Source organism: Drosophila novamexicana, unplaced genomic scaffold, assembly GCF_003285875.2.
Source record: "Drosophila novamexicana strain 15010-1031.04,08,12 unplaced genomic scaffold, DnovRS2.1 tig00000462-arrow-pilon, whole genome shotgun sequence".
In the NCBI taxonomy this organism is placed as follows: domain Eukaryota; kingdom Metazoa; phylum Arthropoda; class Insecta; order Diptera; family Drosophilidae; genus Drosophila; species Drosophila novamexicana.
In genome coordinates, this window is record NW_020824806.1 from 4,281,505 (window position 1) to 4,303,463 (window position 21,959).

At 42.3% G+C, this 21,959-nt stretch overlaps 5 protein-coding genes across 6 annotated transcripts; 3 read left to right on the forward strand and 2 right to left on the reverse strand.

Annotated features, from left to right (window-relative positions):
- The first annotated feature begins 41 nt into the window (after positions 1–41).
- Positions 42–3,812, forward strand: LOC115760550. Its single transcript, XM_030701947.1, has 3 exons — positions 42–175; positions 337–409; positions 2,849–3,812. Exons 2-3 carry the CDS (start codon positions 359–361, stop codon positions 3,038–3,040), a joined length of 243 nt encoding a protein of 80 aa, XP_030557807.1. The 5' UTR covers positions 42–175; positions 337–358; the 3' UTR covers positions 3,041–3,812.
- Positions 416–2,073, forward strand: LOC115760549. Its single transcript, XM_030701946.1, has one exon. The coding sequence runs from the start codon at positions 539–541 to the stop codon at positions 1,562–1,564; it is 1,026 nt and encodes a 341-aa protein (XP_030557806.1). The 5' UTR covers positions 416–538; the 3' UTR covers positions 1,565–2,073.
- Positions 3,457–5,200, reverse strand: LOC115760548 (52 kDa repressor of the inhibitor of the protein kinase-like). Of its 2 annotated transcripts, XM_030701945.1 has the most exons (3): positions 5,083–5,200; positions 4,470–5,017; positions 3,457–4,412 (listed from the first exon to the last, which is right to left on the reverse strand). In XM_030701945.1, the coding sequence occupies exons 2-3, from the start codon at positions 5,015–5,017 to the stop codon at positions 3,944–3,946; spliced, it is 1,017 nt and encodes a 338-aa protein (XP_030557805.1). In that variant the 5' UTR covers positions 5,083–5,200; the 3' UTR covers positions 3,457–3,943. The 2 variants fall into 2 exon arrangements, with proteins under 2 accessions (XP_030557805.1, XP_030557804.1); XM_030701944.1 differs by having other exon boundaries at positions 4,470–5,200.
- A 187-nt stretch (positions 5,201–5,387) lies between these two features.
- LOC115760686 (dymeclin) lies at positions 5,388–8,377 on the forward strand. Its single transcript, XM_030702153.1, has 5 exons — positions 5,388–5,746; positions 5,803–6,988; positions 7,050–7,547; positions 7,603–7,725; positions 7,784–8,377. The coding sequence occupies exons 1-5, from the start codon at positions 5,604–5,606 to the stop codon at positions 7,931–7,933; spliced, it is 2,100 nt and encodes a 699-aa protein (XP_030558013.1). The 5' UTR covers positions 5,388–5,603; the 3' UTR covers positions 7,934–8,377.
- Positions 8,378–14,266: 5,889 nt separating this feature from the next.
- On the reverse strand, positions 14,267–15,322 carry LOC115760944 (kunitz-type serine protease inhibitor 3). Its single transcript, XM_030702525.1, has one exon. It carries the CDS (start codon positions 15,092–15,094, stop codon positions 14,633–14,635), a length of 462 nt encoding a protein of 153 aa, XP_030558385.1. The 5' UTR covers positions 15,095–15,322; the 3' UTR covers positions 14,267–14,632.
- Between the last annotated feature and the right edge of the window lie 6,637 nt (positions 15,323–21,959).

A 21,959-nucleotide genomic window follows, 5' to 3' on the forward strand; every position in this document is an offset into this window, starting at 1 on the left:
CACTAGTTCTTTTCCATAGCAGCCCTGTCAGATGGTGTGGCATGCCCGCTAGAGCATTTTATTTGCATTTAATTTATTAATACATTTAATTAAACTCAACGCAGAACGCTCGGAACTGCATAATAGAGGAGACGTCAATAGAGAGCAGCGCATTCATTTTACTCACACATATAATGTAAGCGATAAGCAGGTGTCGACGACTTTCACACTGACATTTTCCAACACAATGAAGCAGAGAAACAAAAAGAAAAGAAAAAAGAAAGAGTGAAAAATCAATTTCGTATTATGTAAGCTGGCTTGTGCTCAAAACCGAAATTTTGTTTATATATGTTGCAGATAATAATTGCTTGTACGGACCATGAAAACAACTAATATCGGATTGTACGCATTTCGTTTAACCTTCGGACAGGTGAGCATACGCTAAATATCACATAAAACAATCTATTCGCAAATGCAAAAAATGTATGCAAATCAATGGGGAAATTACGCATAAGAGAAGCACAACTACACATACAAGCACACACACACACACACCACAATGGACGGCCTGCAAGCGGGCGATGCGTGTGTGGAATGCCTGAGTCAGGGCCTGAATCACAAGCTGCGCTACTTTTACCTGAATCTCGAGGAGCAGCTGCTTAAATGTGAATCCCGCACCTGCCTTTGGCCGCACAACGATGCCGTCTCCTCCTCCTCCTGCTCCGATGTGGAGGATGGCGAGACGCAATCACAGTCCACGCATGTGGATGATGATGAATTTATTAAGCAGCTGCTCGAACAGCTGGCAACGAGCAATGATTCCACAATGGAAACAAGTGAAACCAATCCGAACAGCTGTGATTCCAGTTTGAAGAACATTGAGGATATTCTCTCCATGCCTAATCACTGGCAAAGTGCACAGCAGCTGCTCTGCAGTGCAAATGCCAATAGTTCAAACACCTTTAATCTCGAGCAATGTGATAAGCTTTCACCTGTTGCAGCAGCCACAACAACAACAACAACAACGGCACAGTCTATGCCTGATTTGCTAACGGAACCTGCTTGCATAACGGAACTATTAAGCTCGCCTGCCAATGAGCCTGCTCCAGCTTCCAGCTCCCAGCCCGAACCAGCCTTTGAACTGAGTGCCAAAGCTGGCAATATTGTCTACACGATCTCCATAGCGCAATCCATGCCCAAACCCAAGAGCCCAACGCCTAAGCGGAGTTTCTTCCAGACGCCGCCGAGAAAGGCCTCCACACAGGTGCGCAAAAACCAGGAGCATCAGCCGCAGGCCGCGTCCAGCACTGCTGCAACGGCGCCCACACAGACCGCGAGCCTGTTTCTGGACGCACTGAAGCGTCCAACAACGCTGACGATGGCAACGCGGCGTCCACCACGCGGCAGGAATGCCAAGCGTCGCGAAAATGCGCCCTCTGGCGGCGCACGTTGGCGCATACAAGATGTGAAGCAGACGCTGGAGCGCATCGAGGCGGTCAGCAGGCAGAAGGAGAGCAAAACAGAAAGTGAATCGGAACTGGAACCGGAACTGGAGCAGCAAGCAAAAGCCAAAGAAAACGCATAGCAAATTCATTGAGCAAAGCGAAAAAAAAAAAAACAAATTTGGCATTTTTGTTGTCTTTCGAAATAAATTCGCCCACGAAAAATTTGCATGTGTATCCGCCATTTACAAACAAATTCCGATTATTTATAAACATTGAGAATTTTGACGGTCACTGCTTTATTTATGCGCGGCACGCGTCCAGCGCATGTTGAGCAATGTTCGATTTGGAGATCTGCAGATAGCGCTCCCACAAATGCTGCGAATCAAGAAAGCAAAAGAGAAGGAAAGCAGGTCAAACCAAGTGCGTCACAAGATGCAAGGCGCCGAGAGTCGCAACGAGACGAGCCGCTGATAAGTTCCAAACATGAACGCACAGTGGTGTCAAGTCTGCCGGAAAGGCAACCAAATTGCCAAATACAAATTCGCGAACATTTTCAACACTTGACACAGTCTAAAAATACTTAAGGAATCTATAAATAAGAGACGTCAACAGATAGGTGGGCAACGCGAATAGAGAGAGAGAGAGAAAAAAAAAATGAAATTACAGAATTTGGCATGCATATATATTGCATTATACCAATACATCACTTTTATTCATATTTTGGCAATTTTTAACTAAACTTAGCTATTGACTTTTTGAATTTTTATTAAAATTAAGCAATTGTATTTTGCTTTCAACCCAAGCTATTAGAAATTTCCAGCCAATTTGCAGTCGAAAATATTATTCTATATATTTTTTTCGCACAATTGATTGTGCATAGTTACGCAGCGTTCGCTAAGTGTGACCAGTCGCAAGCAACAACAATTGCTTTGATCACCTTTTCAAGCAACCTTCGCCCACTGTGCTGTGCTTGCTGACGTCACAAGCCACGCGCTTCCAGCTTTTTGCGTCTTTCATTGCATGCAAAAGCTGCGCTAATTGCAACAACAACTAGTAGAGTCGAGTACATGGATAAATGACGTTGCTGGGGGCCAGAATATGTACTATATATAGTTAGTCGCACAGGTGTTACAAGTTCAGCAACATGCGTTAATTCCTTAATCAGTTCAATGAACGTGGGCAAACGATTCACTGTGGGGTTAATCAGACAAATGTCCCGTTGTTGCCAACTGCAATTGAATGCTGCGCAGTAGAAACCAGAAGCCGGCGGCAGACATTTGGGCAATTGGCCAATTTGGCTGAGTGTGACAGGTTTTGTTTTGTTAAAAATAGCCAAAAACTTATGCAAATGATAAGAGTTTAACCCGTTTTTGAACGCACTTAATCTAATGCCTTTGTTTACCTTTGTTTTATCTCTAACGCAGGCACCGCCGCTCTCCGCACAGGCCACGGCGCACAGCAGTCATGCGTTCACCACCAGCTCCTCGTCGCCGAACCGTGTGGTGACCCGCTCGGCCACAATGTTGGCCCTGTTCGGCATTGCGCTCTCCTCGTTCAGCCTGAAGCAGCTGCTGGCCAAGAAGCACAACAAACACAATGCGCTGCGCAAGCTCTAAGCCAAAGGTCGGGTAACACGGGAGGAGATCAGATGTAAAGCGAGCAGCGTCCCTTGGCCATGTCCTGGGCGTCCCAACTCAGTTCCCATGCTCATATGTAGTGTATATTTCTTTAAGTTAAGTCATCAGCCATAAGCCCATACACACACACACACCCACACACACACACAGAGGGAGAGAAGGCAGCGACATGGCTAAATGGAGCTCGAGTGTTCAGTTATAAAACATTATGCGTTGGAAGTCAGTCACACATATATATTATATTTTTTGAGTTGCACCGATTAGTATATGTATGTATATATATATATATTCTTGTTCGCACACACACACACACAACACACAGGCAGACACACACAGAGAGAGAAGCTTGCAACGGTTGCGCCATGCCAACAAAAATTTGAATAAAACTTGTGATAGTTAATTGTCTACTAATGATGATGATGATGATGATCGTGATGATGATGATGATGTTCTAAGTGTCAGCTGTGCGGCCTCCTATGCAATCCTCATTTGCCTCCTTTAGTTCTTATATATAGAGTCTGTGTAAACAAGTCGCAATATATACATATATATATATATATAAATTTATATTCCTAGTTATGCAAATTCTAAATTTTAAACAATTATGAGAAACGACTAAGTGAATGTTTATGAAAACGTGGGAATAGTCCAATTGCCAAGTTTATATATGGGCTGCGCTTGTGCGGCACAGTATAAAATTTTAGTTTTAGTTCAAATGAATATGCTTCAAATAAATGCATTATTATCAAAATCAAATGTTCTTATTGTTTTCTAGAAACTTTTTCATATAATCTAATTAAATCATTATCATAAGCACATAAATACTATTGCTAATCAAATGTTTAACTTATAAATATGCTACTATAATAATCGCACACATAATTAAAGCTCGGCTATTGTATTGTTAACATAATTATGATCCACATGCGTTATGTCTAAAACTTCTATTAGCTGGCTGGTGTTCTCCTGTTGCAGCTGCTCCTCGATTTGAGCTGGCGTGCCGCAGCTGTGGAGCTCATCGTCGTCCCGCCGGACACGCTGCGTGGCCTCCCAATGCTGCAGCGCTCTCTTGGACGGCAAGGGATAGCCCTTTTGGAGCAGCATATTGTAGGCACTTGGACTGGTTGCATAGAGCACACAGGAATCGCGCAGATCTCGTTTGGGCCAGACAAGGCGTTTGCCGCTTTGCAGTTTTTGGATTTGTGCCTTGGAGAAGGTTTTACTCAGATTGTCTAGCAATTCATCATGGCGCTCCTTGCATTTGTCCAGTTGCTTTTGCAGCTTGTCTATTGTTGCCGCATCTTTTGCCGCGGCAAGCTTCATTTTAAAGTTCTCACGCCTCAGATTCGTGCTGCAAGAAAAACAATGAATTCATGGAGATTTCTTTTAAGAGATCGACGCTACAGACTTTTCTCGCTCTAGAGCTGTGAGATAGGCCTCGGCATCGACCACCACCTGCACAACTTCCTCGACCGGCAGCTCTTCCAGATCATCTTCCTCATCGGCATCGCTGCCCATGGAATCATTGTCCAGCTGGTGCTGCTGCTCATCATATTCCGTTATGAGCGCATCCACAACTTGTTTACGCTGTGCCACAGCCTTTGCTTGGCGCGATTTCTTCGATTCCAGCCCATGGCTAAACGCTTTCTGCTCCTCAACGTAACCGATCTCTAGGTACTCCTCCTCCTCCTCCTGCTTGTTATGTACGCTGGGTACCGAGTTCGGCTTTAGTTTTAATGGGCGTGGCTTGCTGTATACGCCCAGCTCGTAGGGCAAATCTCTTTCAAAGTCGTCGGCCTGGAAGTGCTTCACACAGATCTTCTCCAGCTTGGTATTAATCTTATCCGTGCGCCGGCAGAAAAGCGCCCACTTCTCACATAGTTTGGCATCTTTTGGAAATGAAAAGTAACGATTTTTCGATTTTGGGTTTGCGCAATCTTCCACAGCGCAAAACATCTGTAGGCAAAACGAAGTTTTTAAAAATTTCAAAATCAACATAAACGGAGCAAAATTGACGTCACGCAAAACAAAGAGTGTTGTACAATGCCCAAAGTCAACGGCAACCGTTCAGCTTGAAACTAGTTCATTGGCACTAGTTTCTTGTGCAGCAACTACATTGAAATGCGCTTAAATTTACAGCAATATTATTAAAAATATATTATATAAAAATAAAAACTTTAACAGAAAAGTATATATAAGAAAAGCAAAACTCGTTTACTACAAAATAATAAAGAACTGCCTAAGTTCAGCTGCTCAGCTGCTGAACCGGAACCAGCCAGCACTTGCAGCGCTGTGCGCAGTGTTGCAAAGCACGCGTATGTGGCACATCAAAAACATATGAAAAAAAAACACAACACATACAAATAAATGGGTGACGTGCCTAGTGCCAACACGGAGAATTGTTATTATTTGTAAATTGAAAAAAGGCTCACAGCCCTGGCGAGTGGCATCAAATGCGCTAAACACCTACGAGCTAACAGGAGAGCAGCAGCAGCAGCAGCAGCAGCAGCAGCAGTGAGCAGTCAGAGCAAGAACCAAAAAGATGGGCATAAACGTCAGCAGAAATGCCGACTTGGCGTCGAATGAATGGCTTCAGCGGTTCGTGGGGCGACAGCACATAGCCCACGATGACGAGGCCTTCTGGAACGGTCTGCTCAACTACAATATCGTAATGCCAGAGAACAGGTTGGTGGGGCAACACGTCAGCACGTTGGCGGCTAATATAAGAGTTTGTCTTGCAGCCAGGATCAGCTGAGCTTGGACTCGCGCCTGGAGACACTGTGTCAATCGTTTATTGGCAATAATCTGAAGACGGGCAATTTCGGCTCGCTGATCACGGTCTTTCTGGAGAAGACCTCGGAGCTATTGTCGCTCTCGGACCAGGAGAGCAACATGCATGTGTGGCAAACGTTCAATGCGCTCTTCATCATACGCACCCTGATCAAGTATATCAACGAGACGGGCTCCGAGTTTCAGCTGCTGCAGCACTTCGAGGCCATGCCCAGCGCCGAGCTGCTAAAGGCCGCCGAGCAGCAACAGCAGCAAGAGGCAGCGGCCAGCATTGCCATTGAGGCTACGGAACAGGCGCCGCTGGCAGCGCTGATTGTGGACGGCGCCAAGTTCGAGACGTTTATCGATGCGCTGGTCAATCTAATTGTCGTGATACCCGTCAAAGAGTTTACCTATCATCTGCATCTCGAGTCCGTCAACACGCTGATCACGCTGCTGGCGGTGCATCTGTTTGCCCAGCAGCAGCAGCAGCCGACAGATAAATCGATTGTCTTTCGCACCATTTACAAATGCCAGCACGCGAATGTGCTGATGTCGGCGCTGCTGCATTTTGTGGCGCGCATGGTGGAGGTGCCGCACACCATGTTCGGCTCCAGTTCGGCTGGATCGTTTGTCTTTGGTATTGCCGAATCGCTGCTGTCCATTTTCACGTTTCGCAAGCAACAGGATGTGCTCAAGACGAGCAACGCCACCGGCGAGGAGCTCTCGCAGCAGTTTCGCACGCATTATCCTTTGGCTAACCAGAGCCTGCTGCTTATACTGATATTGACTAATCACTGTACCGCCCAGGACAATGCCTATCGCACGAGTCTGTTTGGCTGCGCCGATTCGAAGGATTCGCCCAAGCAGGGCAGCGGCGCGGTCTCCTTTCAAATTGACTTCTCGGCCGTGTACGAGACCCTGTGCCGCATCGTGACCATCGATCAGGCGACGCTGCTGCTCTATTTGTTGCTGCATCGCAACGAGCGCTTCTACAGGTTTGTCATGCAACAGCAGGATCTGGAGCAGCTGGTCATACCCATACTGCAGACGCTGTACAATGCGCCCGACAGCAATTCACATCACATCTACATGTCGCTCATCGTTCTGCTCATACTCAGCGAGGACGAGGGCTTCAACAAGAACGTGCACACGATTGTAAGTCGAGTCGTGTCTCCCTTTGCCCTTCTCTTTAACCAAGCCCCTGTTCCATTTGCAGCTGTTGAAGAACATCAGCTGGTATACGGAGCGCACGATATCGGAGATATCGCTGGGCGGCATTCTCATCCTGATCGTCATACGCACCATTCAATACAATATGCTGAAGATGCGGGACAAGTATTTGCACACCAATTGCCTGGCCGCGCTGGCCAACATGTCTGGCCATTTTCGTGCCCTGCATCCGTATGTGGCACAGCGTTTGGTATCGCTATTCGAGACGCTGGCGCGTAAGCATACACGTTTGGATGCCCAGCTGAAGGAGCCGGCCGATAGTGTTGTGTTTGTGAATGTCGCGACGACGCCCGAGGACATGATGCAGGATTTGAGTGTGCTGGAGGAGGTGCTGCGCATGGTGCTGGAAATCTTAAACTCCTGCCTAACAAATCAGCTCGTCTACTGTCCCAATTTGGTTTATACGCTGCTCTACAAGCGCAGCGTCTTCGAGGGCTTCCGCAGTCATCATGCGTTCCAAGATGTCATACAAAATATCGATATGGTGCGTTCAGCTAAAAGCTAAAAGATATTTCTCTTTAATCACACACACTTTGCAGGTAGTTGGCTTCTTCTCCTCGCGCCTGCAGCGTGTGCAGGAGCAGCGCGGTGAGCTGGGCGTCAACGAAGTGCTCGAGGTGATATCAAAAGGCGCCAGTCAATGGTCCAGCGATCGCCTGCGGGTAAGCCGGAACTAAAACGATTTCAGTTCCATATAACATGTATTTGCTTTACTTTCAGAAATTCCCGGATCTAAAGTTTAAGTATGTTGAGGAGGATGCGCCCGAGGAGTTCTTCATTCCATATGTCTGGACGCTCGTCTGCAAATACGGTTGCGTTCACTTCAGCTCCGAGAGCATCAAGAGCGTGACCACGGACATTGCGTGCTAATATTAGATCCTAGCCACGACTGCGCCACTTCCTCGCTTTGATATGCTTTGCTCGCCGCTGGAGCACAATTTTTTTCTATTATTATTTTCACTCTATATCCAGTCTCTTTGTCCCAATCCCAGCTGTGTACACAAATTTGCCCAACCAATTCGAATCCAAGCCAAACAAATTATAGCAAACGTTGACGTTAAAGTGAAAAGCTAACAAAAACCCATGAACTAATGTTAAAATTTAAACCTAGGCTGCAAAGCGAAAAAGCGTAATTTGAAATAACAAACAAAACACGAAGATCTTAAGAATGTAAATCATATTTTTTGCTAACGCTAAGTAAAGAATCATAGTTGAGACAAAAGTTAAGCTCCGGACGCCTATCAAACGATTCTACTAATCCACAAAAACAAAGTAATATATATATATATATATATATAAAAGAAAAATTGAGTATATACATATTACATATATATATATATATTTACATTGCGTATGTTATTTATAATAATTATATAATATTGTGTTTAGCAATTGGTAGCTAAAGCTAAATTAAACACTAACTAAAGTTGATGAAAGTCCCCAGTTTTATCTGTTGTTAGATAAGTTTGAGCATGTGACAAACGTTAAATTGAAGCATTCTTATCTACGATAAATACCCTACATATTGGAAACTTCCTATAGCATGGGGCCTATTGTTTTGATCGGGAAGCCGAAAGGTATATTTGCACTTTGTTTTTTAATTTCCACATAGCTTTGAGTCTTTTTATTTTTTTTTTATTCTTCCAGGTAGCAAAAAGGTATATTGGTAGTTTGTGCAGGCCCATCTGTTTATTTAAGGGCCACTTAAGCATACAGGAAATTACTTCCAATAATGTGTGTGTGTCCACTTACGCAGCATTATGCATATTTGCACTATCAGCTGTCACAACAACAACAACAACAGCATTGGATTCGTCATGTTTATATTGCCATGCATTTTTCCCACTATTAACAACAACAATGTAAACAACAAAGCAGCAGACTCTGGAGTTTGATTGTGAAGAAGCTCAAATACTCTAGCTGCAAATTGAGGTAAGGTTAATAATATTTATTAAACTAACATATAGAATGTGTTCAAAAGCAACGTATAATTCACCAACAAGGCGTTACCCAACACTTCTCATAGGCAATATTTTCTTTAAGAAGGGTATTTTAGGTGTTTTTTACTGCCAGCGTTAAAAGTTCATTCAAATTCCCCAACAAGGTGCTTCCCAGCACTTGTCATAGATAATGTTACGTTAATAAGAGTATTTTAAGGGGCTTTCACTGCCAGCTGGTTAAAGTTCGTTGACATTTGTAGCTAAAGTGAATTACCTTACTAGACGTTACCCAACACTTGTCATAGGGAATGTCATCTTTATAAGGGTATTTTAAGGGACTTTTTTTCTGCCAGCGTCAAAAGGTCGTTGACTTTTGTGGCTAAAGTAAAACTCCCCAGCAGGACGTTACCCAACACTTATCGTAGATAACGTTACCTTAATAAGGGTATTCTAAGGGACTTTTTTCTGCCAGCGTAAAAAGTTCGTTGACTTTTGTGGCTAAAGGTAAATTCCCCAGCAGGGCGTTACCCAACACTTATCGTAGATAACGTTACCTTAATAAGGGTATTTTAAGGGACTTTTTTTTTCTGCCAGCGTAACAAGTTCGTTGACTTTTGTGGCTAAAGGTAAATTCCCCAGCAGGGCGTTACCCAACACTTATCGTAGATAACGTTACCTTAATAAGGCTATTTTAAGGGACTTTTTTTCTGCCAGCGTAAAAAGTTCGTTGACTTTTGTGGCTAAAGGTAAATTCCCCAGCAGGGCGTTACCCAACACTTATCGTAGATAACGTTACCTTAATAAGGCTATTTTAAGGGACTTTTTTTTTCTGCCAGCGTAACAAGTTCGTTGACTTTTGTGGCTAAAGGTAAATTCCCCAGCAGGGCGTTACCCAACACTTATCGTAGATAACGTTACCTTAATAAGGGTATTTTAAGGGACTTTTTTTTTCTGCCAGCGTAACAAGTTCGTTGACTTTTGTGGCTAAAGGTAAATTCCCCAGCAGGGCGTTACCCAACACTTATCGTAGATAACGTTACCTTAATAAGGGTATTTTAAGGGACTTTTTTTTTCTGCCAGCGTAACAAGTTCGTTGACTTTTGTGGCTAAAGGTAAATTCCCCAGCAGGGCGTTACCCAACACTTATCGTAGATAACGTTACCTTAATAAGGGTATTCTAAGGGACTTTTTTCTGCCAGCGTAAAAAGTTCGTTGACTTTTATGGCTAAAGTAAAATTCCCTAGAAGGGCGTTACCCAACACTTATCGTAGATAACGTTACCTTAATAAGGCTATTTTAGGGGACTTTTTTTCTGCCAGCGTAACAAGTTCGTTGACTTTTGTGGCTAAAGGTAAATTCCCCAGCAGGGCGTTACCCAACACTTATCGTAGATAATGTTACCTTAATAAGGGTATTTTAAGGGACTTTTTTTTCTGCCAGCGTAACAAGTTCGTTGACTTTTGTCGCTTAAGTCGTTGTCGTTAACATAGACACAAACCCGCAAGGGGGCGGGGCGCATTGTGGTCGGCTGACTGTTTTTGCTGTTGTTGTTGTTGTTGGCTTATTTGTTGCACATTGTTTGTTATTTGCAGTTTTGTGCGAGCTACGTGCCTTCAATAAATAAATTTCAACAGCAAGAGCATAAAAAATGCAAGCAACAACAAAATAAAACATTAAACACAATTTATTTGCCATTCGCGTGCTTTTGTTGTTGTTGTTGCTGTTGTTGTTGTTGCTACAAGGCGGAAAATTTGTTATTGTGCATTTTCATAGGCTGGCGGTGCGCTTGTTGCATTTTAATGCATTTTTCTACATTTTTTTTATTTTCAAATTTCCTAGCGTGCTACAATTGTTGTTAGTTTTCAGTTAATATGCAGGTTAAAACAGTTTATTGACTTCTGTCGCCCGCATTTTGTCTTCTTCCATTCAATTCTTGCCCAATTGGCCGCATAGAATTTGCCAGAAGCTTAGCAAAGTTCGCAACCCGATTGCGAAAAGCCGCGCCAATATCGTTGCGCAGGCGCGTAAACAAAACAAAACAAAACCAAAAACAAAAAACGAAGTGAAAAAATCGCAAGAGAAAAAAAAAAACAAATGGAAACGGTTATTGAGTCTGAGCTGAGCTTGATTGGATTCGAGCTGGCGACTGGACGACTGTAACTGGGCATAAAACGTGAGCACGCCAAATATGCCTGCCCCCCCCCCCCCCCCCCTCTGCCCCCGCAACTCCGCCTGGGTCCCCAACGCTTTTGTCGGCACTAAATTACAAAAATAATTGTGCAAAGTCCGCACCATTGTGAATTAACAAAACCAACAACAATATTATGACATAAATATTGGCAAAACGAAATGAAAACAAGAGCATAATAACTGTATGTGTATATATATACATATGTAATCATAAACATAATCCATATAGACGCCGCATTTTGCCTGCCTTTGTGTTTTTTTGTTGAGCCAGTGCTGCCAATTCCGTCAATCAATAATAGTGGGAAAACTTGGACTGGCATTAATTACAATTATATATAGCTTTATTTTACTCGAGTTTTGAACGAAATATCGATTTAAAAAAAGGAAAAGTATTTATTTCTATAAATATGACCATCATAGAAAGATGCTGTGTTTTTTCATTTGTATCGCGGCCAGTGCTGCCCATTTTGTTATTTAAACATTTAACCAACACTTATGGGCAATGTGTCCCAAAGGAAGGGAATTTTACTGCCAGCCTAAAAAGTTCGTTGAGTTTGGTCGCATGTGTTGACTTCTCCAACAACTCGTTGCCCAACACTTGTCGTAGATAATGTTTCCTCAATAAGGGTATTTTAAGGGACTTTTACTGCCAGCGTTAAAAGTTCGTTAATTTCAGTCGCTAAAGTAAATTTGTAACAATGCGTTACCCAACACTTGTCGAAGTAATGTTTCGTCAATTAGGATATTTGAAGGGACTTTTTTACTGCTAGCCTAAGAAGCTGGATAACTCTTGTGACTGAGGTAAAATTACTCAACAAGACGTTACGCAACACTTGTCGTAGTTCTCGTTATCTCGATTTCAATTGTATGGCAACCTTTATAATTCCCATTTAAGCTGACTAACAAATGAAATATAGATTTATTTTGCTTAATTGTTTTAAAAATAATCAATTTTTATGAATATTTATGTTTATGCGCATCATCCAAAGACGCCGCTGGCCCTTTGTATCTGGGCCAGTGCTGCCAATTTTGCTATTTAACCACTATTTTAGGTCCCTTTAAGCAGCTTAGTGAGATGCGAGAGTCTGGCAACGCATTCGCCTGGCCAACTTATTAGGCTCAAAAAAAGTTTAAATTTAGCTTTAATTAACAGCTGTGCCGTTAGCTGTAACTGAACTTATAGCTGCCATCTATAGGTCATTGATCCAATAGTTGTAAAACATCAAAACATACTGTAAACATGGCTAACTGGCCCGCAGATTGGGCTTGAAATGATTAGCTTGGACCGCAGCCAGGGCTTGGATAGACCCGTTTGCTGCTCTCCGGTTTGCCCTCGCTTTCGGTTTCGCTTGAAAGGCTTTGTTTGAGACACGAACAAATTATGTTTATTGCCAATCGATTTAACATAAATTCGCACCTTTCTATTGTTTATGTTTATTTACGGCCCGGGGCCGGGCCTGACGCTTTTTGGCTAGCACAAAATTATGATCTCACGTCTGACGTCTCGTACTGGTTTACCTAGACCCAACTAGGCAACCATTGACGTGCTCCACTCATCATCATCAGCATCATCATCATCGTCAGCAAACAGCATCATCATCATTGTTGTGCGACCTTTGCAGCTATTGATCTGGTTTGTTTACGAGTCGCTTGTTTGTTTCTCATATGTTTTTTATTTTTTTGCGAGCATTCGCATGAATGGCCCGCATTTTGAGAAATAACTCGAAGCCAGGCGACTTGGGCCATTTCCAAGTGAAATCTATGAAAGTTGCACTGAGACTGGTCTCTAATATATACTTTTTTGTCTCTCTTTGTCTAGCCCAGGGGCCAGCCTAGAAATGAATCAATCGTTTTTTTTTTTAAGCATGTTTATGATCTTCATAGAGCTCGGCTGAAGCTCGCTTTGAATATGTTTAGACTTTAGCTAGATTTGTTGACTTTTTAGCGGAAATTGCAACTGGTTTTGTTTGCTAGAAAATTCGAGTGCTAGAAAATTCTATAATGCTTCGATCGATTAACTCTTTTGCTTTAAGCTTATCCAATATGAAGACTTGTCTATGTTCATGTCTCTTTTCCATCTGCTATAAAACACTCCAAGATGGAGGCTTGGTTCTCCCTTTTCTACTATTAAATACTTTAAAATTAAGTCACCTTTTTTATATAATATTATAAACTACTCCAAGATAAAGTCCTTTAATATGGACACTTGGTTGTGCCTCTTGTCCTTCTGCTATAAAATATTTCCCTTTTCTGTTATAAAATACTTCAATCTCCTGTTTTGTACCATAAATTACTCCAAGATAAAGTCTTTGTTGTATCTATTATACTCCCAACACTCTAACAATGCTATAAAATACTCCAAGACGTAGTCCTGGTTCTCTCTTGTCTGCTATAAAAAAATTCAAGATGTCTCTTTTCCTTCTGCTGTAAAATAATTCAAGCTTAAGTCTTGGCTGTTTCTTTTTTCAACTATAAAAAATTCGAGATGTGTCCCATTTTTATTCTTACACAAATTGCTTCAAGACTTAGTCTCAGTTCTGTCTTACTTCTACTATAAAATACTTGATAAACCTGTCTCTCTTTTTCTGCCATAAAATATTCTTGTTTGTGTTTCCTTTTCTTCTTCTATATTAAACTCCAAGCTGAAGTCTTGTTCAATAAAATAATTCCAGATTAATTCTTGACTATTTTTTCTACTATAAACTGCTCCAAGATGAGGTCTCCCTTTTTTTGTACTATAAAATAAATTCAGATAAAGTCTCTGTGTTTCTCTGCTATAAAATACTTCAAGAGGAAGACTTGGCTATTTTCTTCTGCTATAAAGTGCTTTCAGAAGAAGTCTGGGCTGTTTTTGAAGCCTGTTTTAGGCACTTTTAAGCATTTGTGTTGCCTTTTTTTAATTTTTAATAAATTTAAATTTAAATTAAGAGCATATTTTTATGCTTTTATAGCTTAGCAAAGGCAACTCAAATTGTTTATATTCAATTAGATTAGAAACATAATTATCAAAATAACAAAACGAATTTGAATATATTTTTGAGTTTTCTTCTTTTATTCTTTATTTCATCATGAATATTTATCACAATAACCTAAGAGCTAGAAAAGTGTTGGACACTTTTTTTTTTTTCTTAACAATTACAATGGGTTTTGTCTGAAGGAATGATGCATGAACTTACTTAAATATTTTAAAAGAAACTGTATAAATATTAAAGACAATTATTGAAGGACAGTTGCTTAATGGGTGTGCGAGTGTATGTGTGTGTGTGCGAGTGTGTGTGTGTGCGAGTGTGTGTGTGTGTGTTTTATAAGTAAATGCTGCCCTTGATTCGCTACTTGACAGAGGACGAAAAAAAAAGCATGCGCCTTTGGCAACGCCAGCCGATCGGATACGGAAATGCCGATCAGCAGATTACTCCAACCCTTCCCTCGGCCCCCTCTCCTACATGCCCTCACAGGTGGCCATGCAGGTCTTGTAGCTGGGGAAATTGTTCTCGTTGCCATCACAGCCACCGAACTTGAATTCCACACACTTTTTCTGCTCCGGATCGTAGCGCCAACGTGGTATTAGGGCCCGACAGACGCCCTTGCGTGCCGGCATCATGCAGAACTGTTCCGGATGTGTATTGCGTCCGGTATTGGCCACATCGTCCAACGAGATGGCATCAAAGAAATCGCTAACATCATCGTACAGATCCATGGGCCGAGACTCGCTGCCTGCCAGCAGCAGCACGAGCAGCACGAGCAATGCTCCTTCGATTAATCTCAATTGGCTGGGGGCACACATATTCTGGCTACGGTTCGAACACTTTTCACGGTTGCGCTTCCTCTTCTTCTGCTTTAGACTGTTTTGCGTACACACTTGTTGTTGGCTCTTCAACTGGCGACTTGCGACTGATTGCATTAGCTGCTCCGCATTTGGTTTTATACCGCGAACGTGACGTGACGTGACTTGCGGCTCGATCGCCAGCTGCGGCTCGGGCTCTTTTGGGCGACTCTTAAAGTTGGTCAAGCAAACGAACGGCGTTGCCAGATCAGGCAAATAAGTATTGGAAATTACTGAAATATCTTTTCAATAATTGAAAATATTATTTAAAGGCGACTTGGCATTAAAAACTATTTACAATTTAATGGCAACGCCAATTTGTAGCTCTAATAAATGTTATTATTAATTTTTTTTGAACTAAAATAAATGAAAATATTATTTAAAGGCGACTTGGCATTAAAAACTATTTACAATTTAATACCAAGGCAAATTTGTAGCTCTAATAAATATTATTATTATTTTTTTTTTGAGCTAAAATAATTGAAAATATTATTTAAAGTCGACTTGGCATTAAAAACTATTTACAATTTAATGGCAAGGCCAATTTGTAGCTCTAATAAATATTATTTATTTTTTTTATTTTGAGCTAACACAATTGAAAATATTATTTAAAGTGGACTTTTTTGTGCCTGTCAAGCAAATCCATAGTAAATATTCTTTACGGACTGACGGCCGGCTTCTGTCACAGTCTCCCAGATAAGTACGAACCACTTGCTGCGCTCAAAGTATTGCCTGGATAATAAAATAAACAATTTTAGTGCTGTTGACTCATTTGAGAATTGTCTGTCCGTTCGTCCGACTGTCTGTCCGTTCGCCTCTTGGCCAGGGCAGCGCATGAGGAACGTGCCGCAGCCAGACGCCAGCTGAGCTGCGGCAGAGCAGCAGCAGAGGACAGCAGCAGAGGACAGCAGAAAGCAACAGTCAGCGCCCGGTAGCATTAATTTGTGCAATTGCCTCGACTGTTCACTCAAGGTAACGCACACGCTGCAGGTGGCAGCCTCTGCTGATGATGGGCGTGGCTGGGAGTGGGTGGTGGCAGCATATAGGTAATAGAGCCGCAGTTGCGTCTACGTTTGCTTTTGTGGCCATGATAAAAATTGCATGAGCTTGCACTTGGCATTTTATGCTGGGCGGCTGCAGCAGCAGCAGCAGCAGCAGCAGCAGACGTTCCCAAGTTGCAGTCAAATTTTCATTTTTCCGCTCACGTATTTCGATTAAATTCTCATTTTGGTCATAATTTTGCCGTTTTTACGTTTGCCTTGGCATTAAATTGCAACTTTTCCAACACCGCCATCATACGCTCTCTCTCTCTCTCTCTCTCTCTCTCTCTCGCCCTTTTTTACCACATCTTCTTTTTTTTGGGTACTTGAGAGTTGGGTGGCGTTGTTTATGTGCGTATTGAAATCATCAAGTTGGCCAAAAGTACATTTGGTAAATTAAAAGTTTTCTAGCCTGTTAACTTGGCTAATACACGCTTGACAGCCAGCAGGTTGGGTATTTGCTGCACTCGTTCGATTGTTGCCCCTTATTGTTGTTGCCACACATAAATCAATTTGGCTTGCGCGACATTTCTAGCCGGTTAGTTGGCAAGTTTTATGATTGCCGCATAAATCCGTTAACAAAGCCCAAAGCACCTGATACCCACTGTGTGGTGCGGCGTCGGCAAAGGCAGCCACTGTTTGGGCTAATTTTCCTTGGCACGCACACATTGGCACGTCACATTGGCAAATTCCCCATGAGCATTGAACAGTTGCATGCAGGAGCAGCATACACAAGCAGGAACTGGAACGGGAGCTGGAACTGAAGTTGGAACTGAAGTTGGAGCTGGAGTTGGAGCAGTCGCTGCTTAAGCTTAGCAATAAAGTTTTGTTATGTGCGCGTAATAAATTGAAAAATAGTGCGCGCAACAGCACAGCTGCACACACACAAACACACACATGTACACACAGTCGTGCTCAACTGTTGCGCATCTGCTGACACTGCCTTAGCCGTGGCACACGCAAATGCAGGCAAACGCATCTGACAATTGTAATCGAACTATTTTTTGTTGCTGCTGCCCAAGAGTATGCAACAATGTGCAGCGCTTACAAATGCGGCAGCTGATTTGCTGCATTTACTTTTAGGCTGCAACTCAAAATAACACACATTATTATATTTTTCTTATGATCAGTTGGTTTTATAAGCTAAGATAAGCTGTATATCGCCAGCGCAATGGAACGGATAAACGCATTGGCAGAGCGCAATTATCCGGAGAGCGCAAAGAAGATAATTTATTCATTCACCATTGATCCCATTTCATTGCAGACACAATAGAGAGCGCACATTATGAATGAGCGGGATGCTTTTGATCCCGTTATCTTTCTACAAAGCGCTCTCACAAGAAGAGCGCATTGCGAATGGTGTGAAGCGTGGGAGTTTTAATTGTTGTATGCTCTGACAGTTGTTGTTGTATTAGTGTGAGCGACGGCTTAGCGTAGGCGTAGCCTTAGCCTAATGAGGCAATTTAGTCAGTGCGCGTCTGTCCTGTCGATCGGTTGAGTCCACTGCGCGTGTGCATAAAGTCGTTTTCTAACGGAGTTAAATTATTTTTAAGGTTAAAGTGAATAGCTTGTGTTGTTTATATGCAAAGCAGTTTTTTAGTTGTGCGCTACCTTTAAGTTCATATCTACATATAAATCAATCAAGTGCGTGTGGTGTGATTTTTGGTGTGCAGCTTTTTTCTTGGTGCAAATTTGGCGCGCAATTCCATACAGAGAGAGAGAGAAGGAGAGAGAGAAAAAAGTGCATTACTCAAATTGGTAAGCGTGCTCTTTCATATATGTATATGTATGTGTATATGTATTTACAGTAATTGAGTAGAATACAGTTAGGTTTTTATCTCCCTTTTGTATTGTAATTTTGTAGCAAACGTTTAAGTAATATTAATGTTATGTTAATGTTAACAATTTTAACAATACGAAATTGCAATGAAAAGTAGCCAAGGAACAGGCCTATGTGTGTAATAATCTAGCTACAGGTGCACAGCGAAAATGTGGAACGCATCTCGTGTAGGCAAAATGCGAAGCCAATAAAATCACACAAAGTTACATGGAATAAACCATATTGGAATAATTTTAACGCCGCAATGTAATTAAATTACTTAGCCCGAGCACACGGCGAGTACAAAATGCAGTGTGCAAATCCCTTTTAAAAGGCCATAAATGCGCAATATCAGCAACAGCGTCCCCCCCCCCCCCCCCCCCCCTAGCCCCCTCGCCTGCGCCGCTGGGCATATTTCCAGGCGAAGCCACCGCAATAACCGCTGTCAATATGCGGATTAACGCATCAATTACATGACCAGGCACGGTCCGCAGTTGCAGGCCTCGAGCAGGATATCGTGTTTATTAAATTGACGCGCGAACGCGCGCGCGCGCGCGTGTGTGTGTGTTAAAAACAAATGAAAGAGAATGTAGACTGTTGCATGCGTGGCGCGTCAGCCGGCAAAAATGTCATTTGCGCAATAATTTAATTAATTGCAAAATGTGCAATCAGGCTGCCAGCCTTCGCGTAGACCGAGCAAAATTTAAATAAAACAATTTGAATTCCATTTTGGGCAGCTGACGTTGCCCTAAGCCCATTTACATTTATGATGCGTTTGGGGCTACGCAACAAAAACAAAAACGAAAAAAAAAGAAGAAGCAGAGCAACGAAAAGAAGCCCCACTTATAGTCAGGTCAGTGGCAACTAAATTAATTCGATAATTGACTTCCACTCTTTGGACTGCTCGTCCGCTCAGTTACACGTTTCGTTATTTTTTGGTTTTTGCCATTTCCCTGAGCTGGCTTTGTCGCCCGGACTGCCAGCCGGTTCCATGGGCCATCCACAGTTTGGCTCGTTTATTTTTTATGTGTGCAGAGAAAACATAAAAACGTCTGTTGCGTGTTGCATATGGAAAATTGCCAAAAGGCGGGCAGGGCCAGGGGCAGGGGCAGGCACTCCAAGCAGCGGCGAGTGCCCCAAGAAGAAGTTGCAAAAGGAAATGTAGCAAGTCGTAATGGTCCTGACAGCGCCCAAACACACAGGCATAAAAAACAATACAAGAAAAAAAAAACATATAAAAAATAAGTTAAAGAAAAAAAAACACTGAAATTCTGTTGCCCGTCCGCCTGGGACTTTTAATAGTTGTGCAAGTGCATGTGATTGCTTTATGGGATTTGGATGAACTTGGCGGCACGTGCCGCTTGGCATTTAGTTAATTATCGCAAATTAGCCAGCCATTGCGGCACAAATTGATTGCCCGACTGCTTAAGCATTCCAATTTGGCAAGAAAAACATTAATTGCAAAGTACTTGAAATAGTTACCAAAGATGAAGATTGCCTGCCGAAAGAAGCGCAGGAGATTGCAGGAAGATTTGCCGACGAATGCGAGCAAAATGATAGAAAGTGGGAGAAGAATGCTTGGCAAGATAAGTTATAGAAGAATGATGGAAGAATGTTACACAAATGTTAGAAGAATGTCACAAGAGAGCTGAAAGAACTACAAAAGGAACTTCTGAAGAAATCTGTAAGAATATTAGAGATGAACATAAGGGAAAAGTGCTCGAAGAATTCCCGAAGAATGCTAAAGGAAATTTGAAGAATTAGTTAAGAGTTTCCGAGAATTGCCGAAAGCTTGACAGTAGGTACCCAGAAGAAACCCAGAAGAATGGCAGCTGAATGGTAAACAATTTCGGAAAACTAACAGAAGAATTAGCAGAAAAGCAGAAGAAATTCAGAAGAATGTCAGGAGAATGATAAAAGAATTTCTGGAATATGCCAGAAGAATTACAGTAGACATGTAGAAAAAAATACGGAAGAGACCCAGAAGAATAATAGAAGAACTTCCGAAAAAAAAGCCCAGAAGAATTACAGAAGAAATTAAGAAGAAAGAAGGAACCCCAGAAGAAAGAAAGAACTAGGCCAAGAGAATGGTAGAGGAATTTCTGAAAAATGACAAGAAGAAACTAATGAAGTGAAACATGAAAGAAACCAAAGAAGAATCTCACAAGAATCAGAGAATAAACCTTGAAGAATGCCAGAGGAACGCAACAGAATCTGAGAGAATACAAAAAATTATAATTTCAGCGCTTAAAAATGAATGCTTGAATCTAAATTCAGTTTGTCGTTGACATTTGCGGCAAATGCAATTTCTTGGCATTGTTCGGCTTTGGGAATGCACTATTCATTCAGTTCTCTGTTCTGAGTTCTCAAATTCTCAAATTCTCGATAGATGCAGATACGTTTGCCAGGTCTCATGTTTATTTAATTTGATCAATTGGCGCAGCGTGTCACATAAATTTGTCCATTTTAAAAATGCACAAAAGACACTAAATTTGTCGGTTGTTTGCCAAGGCAGTCGGACACAAATGGCCGACGGCAGCCGCCACTCGACGACACTTGTGTAGACCAAGGGGGTGTGGCGGTGGGGGGGGGGGGAGTGGAGTGGCTGTAGAGTTGGAGGCGTACTAACTCCTTGACCTGGCCACGTAGCACATACGTCTCAACACCTTGGCAAATGAAAAGAAATTGCCGACATCGATGGGTATTGTATGGAATGCAGCTGCCCAAACGGGCAGCTTTTCTTTTTTATATATCTCAACGTTATATATATATATATATATTTTTTTTTTGTTTTTCTTATATGCAACAATTTCCCTGTTGTGCGCTTGCGGCACGTGAGCGGCATCCGCATGCTGGGCCACAGCCTTCGACTGACAACATACTTCAATGCAATTGCATTTAAATCAGTTGGTTGTGTGTGGGGCAGGCGTTGAGAGAGGGGGGGAGGGTGTGGGGTCGTAGCAAAGGAGTGTATGCGTGTGTGTGTGTGAGTGTGTGTGTGTGAGTTGAAGTCCTCTCGTGTGTTGCCGCCGTTTGCGCTGCGCTCATAAATTATGCAAAATTTTTTGGAGTCAACAGCACATAGTGCACATGTGTGTGTGTTGGTGTGTGTGTGTTGGTGTGTGTGTGTGTGTGTGTGGCGTATGCTACATTTGTTCATTTCGAGACCAATAAAATGAAACATTTCTAAGTAGTAAATATGCAACCCATCGACATTTTGTAACCGTGTGTTGTCTGCGTCTGCGGCTCGTAAACTGTTCGAGGCACAAACATTCTTTGGCTGTCCAGTAATTTTCCATTTACCATTCGCCCATTTTCCATTTTCTATTGCGCTTAATGAATTGCTTGTGTGCGGTTTGCAGCAGCGGACCTCAAAACATTTTGAATATGCATAAGCACAACACTTGGCCAATGCGTTTAACTAAGTTTGCAATATTTTTGAACATTTTTTCTTACACTTTTTTCTGATGTTCTTATTTTTTTTTGTTTTTTTTTTTTTTTTTTTTTTTTTGGAATTTTTACCAACGCCCGCAGCTGAAAGTGCAACACAAAAGTTTTTGTTTGGCTGTAACATAATATTTTACTCAAAGCGCACAAGAATATAAAAAATATGTTTTGGACGCAGCCCAAAAAAAATGAAGAAGAATAGATAGTCAGAGGGTGGGAGAGCGAGAGGGAGGAGGGGAGGGGGGAAAGTAAGAATAGAAAAAACAAACGAAATGGCTCGTGCCATGTCATGTTTTTTGATGCACGCCCGCGCTGCCAACGGTCCGGCATGAAGTATCCTGTTTTCCCGAGTATCCTTTTTCATTTTGTCATGTCGCTCTGTGCGCCCAGCCTCCTGCTCCTCCTGCGCTTTCCACTGGCCGTGGACAAGGCAAAAGTATTGAGGCATAAGTAAAAATTGCTGTACCATTTGCTCAAAAACTGTTGCCCGAGTCGTCGATGTGGAAACAGCAGCAGCAGCAGCCAAATGAACGGCTCAGCTTTAAGTTAAGACAATGCAGCCCGAAAAAAAAGCGGAGTAAATATGTTGGCGGCATGCCACAATGTGTGGCACGTGTCAATTAAGTCAGCTGAGTGA